This window comes from Euprymna scolopes, chromosome 9, assembly GCF_053919585.1.
Source record: "Euprymna scolopes isolate OS-2025 chromosome 9, ASM5391958v1, whole genome shotgun sequence".
Lineage (NCBI taxonomy): Eukaryota > Metazoa > Mollusca > Cephalopoda > Sepiida > Sepiolidae > Euprymna > Euprymna scolopes.
In genome coordinates this window covers 86,720,316-86,726,315 of record NC_136490.1, presented here as the reverse complement: position 1 = coordinate 86,726,315, position 6,000 = coordinate 86,720,316, and the positions used below count along the sequence as shown (strand labels likewise).

Genomic DNA, 6,000 nt, shown 5'->3' with positions numbered 1-6,000 from the left:
CTGCCTCTCCCTCCAAAAAAAAAAAAAAAAATATTTAGTAAAACGCACTTTTTTTTTACGTGAACATAGAATTAAACTCATATCTACATATTTATTTAAAAATACACATCATATAGCACAGTTTGTATTCTTTTGTTTCAAAAGTTTTGTTTTTAATTTTAGTGTTACTGTTAGTATTAATATATATTTCCCTTTATTATGTATATTTTATAATTTTTTTTTTTTTGTTTTATTTATTTGTTTGCCCATTCAGTTTCATTTAATTTGAATTTCTTTCTAGGTGAGGAAAGCAACTCCATTGAGAGTGACATAAAGTTCAAGATTAAATGTTCATAAAATACCGAGCCTACCCTCAACATATATATATAAGGTAGCAGCTATATTTTATAGTTTTTGTTCACTAAAATAAATACTTGATTCATTAAATTTTGTTTTATTATTCAAGCAAGCTATAATGTTTATGAGCACATATTTTAAACTAATAACTAGAAGGAAATGTTCCTATTTACAATGCTTTCCCACAGGACAGAGTTAGACAGAAGGGTCGTTTTTAAGGAACAAAAAATAAAAATTGTCTTATTCGTGAAGGATTTCTCCTCCACTGAGAGAGAACAAAAAATTGAAGTGCAGCATCTGAAGAATAGATATTAATGGTTAGTTTTTTGATCAATATATAGGTTTTGAGAGTAGTAATTTTCTTAAAATGGCTAAAAAATAAAACAATTTTTTTCAAAGATATCCAATTTCTTCTAAGAAGAAAATTTGAAGAAAAAAATTCAAGAGTAAAGAAACAAATCAAAACTAATTATGATGATGATGAAAATCTCTTTAATCCAATAGATTAAGTCCTGTAGAACAAAAAAGAATATTAAACAATATTTATATAGTCAGCTTCTCAATAATCTGGGGTGAAGATAATCAAATGTGTATGTGTGTGTGTGTGTGTGTGTGTGGGAGGGTTCTTTTGTGTTTATGTGGATTTATGGGCCCAGACCACAACAAAGTTTGTTCTTTTTTTTAAATTTTTAATAAGTGTCTCTCTGTCCAGACCTGAGCAAAGTATACAATATAAGAGAGAGGTGGTCAGCTGCCAAGACCACAACCAATTGTGTGTGTGTGTGTGTGTATGTGTATGCGTGTATACATGTGTGTCCCAGGCAATGTACAGCAGTAGAAAGCACCAACTGGACAATGTAACAAAATGTCCCTAAGTTCTTCTTCATACACGGGTGCTACTCACTTTTCTTCTCGCCCCAATACAAAATTTACATCTTTCCCTATTCCTTCGCCTACCTCTGGATGCCACTTTCTGCTCTCCCTTAGTACTGTTGACATCTGTCACCATTGCAACAGCCGAGAGATGCAGTAAGCAGCCAGCCAAAAGAAGGAGGAGGAAGAGGAGGCAACGGTGGCCCCACAACGCTGTGCACAAGTGAAGGTCACAGCGATGCTGGTGTCCGCTGCACAGAATGGTACCCAAAAACATCAGCAGCAGAAGTGGTGGTGGGGGTAACAGCCGTAACAGTGAAGAGAGAGGCTGCAGCAGTGGGAGTGGCAAGTTGAGCAGCAAGTGATAAAAAGGAGGGGGAGGAGGGCAACAACAATGGTGATGGTGGTGGTGACGGCAGCAGCAACTCAGAGGTGTGGACGCATCCAGCCAGTGTCACGATGATGGCTCACCCATGTAACATTTCTTATGGGCTGTTAGCCGACCTGTAACAGCCAGCAATTTTCTCAATTCAGGCTAAAAAGAAAAAAAAAATTTTTTAAATAAATCAAACAAATAAAAATAGCTCTATTTCAGTTTTAAAAACAGGTAATAAAATTCAAGAAAAAAATACAAACATGAAAATGCATTTGGCAAAAAATTAATTTTTCTGATTTTATAATATTAAACTTTTCAAAAAGTTGGTATTTCAGCAGTTACCAACCCAGATTTCTGTTATGTTGGCTTGGGTTTACCCAGCAGCTGACGTAAACTGCTGGATTATGCTGAGTGTTGATCAAATTTTAAAATGCTAGGGGAAAAAAATAATATTTATTGGAAATTTTTTCGTTATATATTTTTTTTGTTATTTTTTTTATAAGAATAGTTAGGAAGACTTTGGAATTTATTTTAAAGGGTAAATTTTGAATGTTTATATTTTTTCTTTTTTTTTTAGAAAAGTTGTAAGTTTTTTTTTTTAATGTTTTCTTTTATATTTTTTTTTGGAGGGGAAGAAACTGTTAAATACAGGATATAACTCAGCATTCAGTTCAGCTTTTCCTAGAACAAGATGTCAACAGATCGGTTTAGCTGCTATCTGATGTAACATGACAATCAGCCAATCACAATGCCGCGCACTGAGTTTCAACTCTATATACATGCGCACACCCGAGCAGCAGACGAGAACTTGGATACCAATTGGAAGAGAAAAAAATCCACCATTTCTTACATGCAAGTCAGGAAAAGTAGAGAAGATCTAAACAAATTTTTTTAAAAAGTGAACTTGACCATCTTGACACAACAGTTATAGACACCGGACACCGTAACAGAGAAAACTAATGGCAAAATCGATAAAATGTGCAACCTGTGGCCATGAGTGCATCCTAGCAAAAAGAGGGAGCATAACAGATGGTTATGGCTGGAACTGTGGGAATGTTAAATGTCAACGGTGGACAACAATCCGGACTAGGACTTTCTTTGCAAAAATCATGGCTGAAAATCATGTGCATTATTAAACTGATATACCTGTGGGCGTTTGAGATGGCAACAAATAAAAACCTCTTTGATAGGTCCTGAAACACAGGCAACTATGAATCATGAGGAGCAAATGTAGAAGGAGGCCAAACAGCGCAACAAACAAAAATGCTGAATCAGCCAGGAGCTTTTGGAGTTTATGTGGAGGCAAAACTTTGGCAGCGATCTGTTTGTCTCCATATTAAAAGCATTTTCCTAAGGAAATTTTCCTGACATTAAAAAAAAAAAAAAATATTCCAACTACTCCTAGTCAAATCAACAACAAAAAAAGAAAAAAACAAGCCCGCTCACTTTTGCTGTTTCATAAAAAACACTTGAAAAATATTTTTAAAATAAAACACCTCCCCTAAAAAGTTTGTTTCAATTTTCCCTCATAAAATAAATTACTTGACAAAAAAAAAATATCAAAAACATTTGCTTAAAATTATTTATTGGACAAAACAAAATAAAAAGTAAACATTTGCTCACACTTATTTATTTGAAAAATAAAAATTTTGCTTAAAAATTATTTATTTGACACAAAAAAAAAAAACTTTTCTTCATACATTTAATAAAAATTAAAAATTACGGTAAGTTTTTGCTTTTTTTCTGTTGATGTTTCTACATTTAAAATTTCACTATTTTCTTTTATGTAGCATTGTTATGATTTCATCAGCAATGCTTGGCATTATCTGGTTGTTGACGTCATGTTCCGGAGAAAGCCAGCCAGGCAAACACTGAGTTATGTCTGGTTCAAAGGATGCATAAGTACCATAAAATGTAAGAACAAATTCAGTCAAGAAGAGAAGATGGGGCAAAGTATTTGGTTAGCAAGTGCCAGAGAGATTTTCTAAAAATACCTATGCTCACTAAAAAAACATTTAAATAAAAAAAAGATAAAAACAAAACAGATTAAATCAAGATCACTTTTTAATACACAAAGAAAAATGCCCCATTCTTCTCTAAAAATAAGCAAAGAGAGAGGTGAATTACAAGTCAACTAAACCTTTGTCTAATAAATGGCTACTGAAAATGGGAGGGAGAATAACAAAAAATCTGATTAATTAACTAGCAAGGTTAACACAATATATATATATATATATATATATATATATTCAAATATGTGATAACATGAATTACATGCATTAGAATGACAAGTCCTCACAAGAATGAAATGCAGAAAATTCTATGTAGCTTAATTGTCATATATATTTTCATAACTTAATATATATATATATATATATACTTACATGATTTCAAACATGCTTATATGTGATTTTTTTTAGCTTTCACATTAATTACACATTATTACTTGTTGTTTATTATTAATTAATTAACATCATGTACTAAGTATCTTAAAATTTCTATTTCATAAAATAATTTGATTATGAAACTAAAGTCACCAAAATAATTTGATTACGAAACTAAAGTCACCAAAAATTAATTTCTGTATCTTCATAAACAAACCAATAATTTTTTTTTCTTTTACTCCTGGGTAATGCTGGGTAGATACAGCTAGTTATATATTTTTTAAAAATACAGTTTCAATCAGATAAAGTTAATCAAAGCATGAGGTATTTTTACAAAATATAATAAATTCTAGAGAATAACAAGTAATCAAACTCATCTAGAATTCATCTCTATATTAAAAAAAACAAAAATAAAGAAAAATCTGTATGATCTTGGATTTGGATTTCTTCAGACTACTGTTCTCATCTTGAGTGTCATTTTCACATTTTGGTCAGTGTAACCTTCAACCTTCTCCAGGTGTATCTTGTTGAACTCTGGAATCTGCACAAAATTTCTAACGGAACCCTTTATTCATAGGGATAGCATTCTCTTTTTCTCTCAGCCATGACTGAATAGAGATCCTAAGTAATTTGCAATTGTATTTTCCATCGCCCAAACTGATGACTAAACCTTCAAAAGAAGGTCACTTTTACAACTCAACTTTTCCACAGAAAATTCTAGTACAAATTCTAAGAGCCTTAAGCCTATTTCTAGATGTAAATATCACTATTTATTATTACACATTACTATATATATATATATACACACACACACACACACATTTTATTACTATCTACTTATTGCTGTATATATTATGTATTATTTATAATTAGTGGTTCCCATATCATGTTAAATTCTACGCTTAATAATTATTTGAGCTGTCTTACTTTCCACCATTCTTTTCTGTCTATAATTTTTACGTCGTCTGTGGTTCTAATATCTGCTCTTGAATGACATCTCTAGATTTTAAAAGCAGATACTATGACCAGAGATGTACAATCAAAAACAAAAAACACCAAGTAAAAACAGTATTGGAAAACCATTACTGGGAACTCAAGGAAGTGGACGATCACCAATAGTCAAGTGAAAAATAGTATGGAAAGCAAGCACATGTAGAAACTTAGACGACCTGTGTAGACTGTTTGAATAAGAAATTAGCCTCTCTAAACTTTATACATACACAAAATTTTACCTTAGAATAACACATAGGTCACTTCCTAACACAAAGAAAAGACAAGCCCATCCCCACAAAAAAGCGCAAAGAAACAGGTGTATTAAAGATCAAGTTAACCTTTACCTGATAAACACACGTCCATTGGCTATGATAAATTAGTGTATAAATAACAAAAACTGATTGGCTGACTAACAAACGCAGTATCAAGAGAATATATAAAAACATGAAGCAATATCAAATCCATGCAATAAGCTGACAAATCCTTATAAGGATAAAATGTGGAAAATTCTGTGTAGCTTAATTGCCATATATATTTTCAAAACTGACATATATATATATATATATATACACACATACACACAGAGCATAATCACGAAAGTTAAGCAACAATGAGCCTGGCCAGTACCAGATGGGAATACTAGGTGCTGTATGTACTGTCTTGGAATGTAAAAATTTCCAGGTTTGTATCTGGGGGCACATTTAAAACCACTGGGAGAGATGCATCCTCAGTCTTTATTAAGACATGCATTGAGAAAAAGGAAAACTGATGCAAAACCTGCCTGCGACATTCAATTGCAACTGAAATTAGCAGTTATTCCAAAAAGTGTCAATAGTTCTAAAAAAGCCTTCACCACTATAAACAAATCATCTGTGTGGATTTCAGACAAATTAATTGTATGAACCTAATACATAGAAATCGATGGAAAAATCTATTTATATATATACATATATATAAAAATGAAACTTTTGAGTTAAATTCTGTAAATTAAAAAATTTATGAGAAATTTATTTTTCAACAAGGAATACAAAATTTTAA

The 6,000-nt window shown here is 31.7% G+C and overlaps 1 protein-coding gene across 1 annotated transcript in view; it reads right to left on the bottom strand.

The window, feature by feature from the left end:
• Positions 1–805: 805 nt before the first annotated feature.
• The window catches only part of LOC145284756 (ras GTPase-activating protein 1-like), a 125,810-nt gene continuing 120,615 nt past the window's right edge, over positions 806–6,000 (bottom strand). Inside the window, exon 24 of the mRNA XM_080133722.1 lies at positions 806–1,744. Coding sequence (XP_079989848.1) covers positions 1,664–1,744 — 81 coding nt within the window. The 3' untranslated portion in view covers positions 806–1,663. The remainder of the gene's footprint in view (positions 1,745–6,000) is intronic.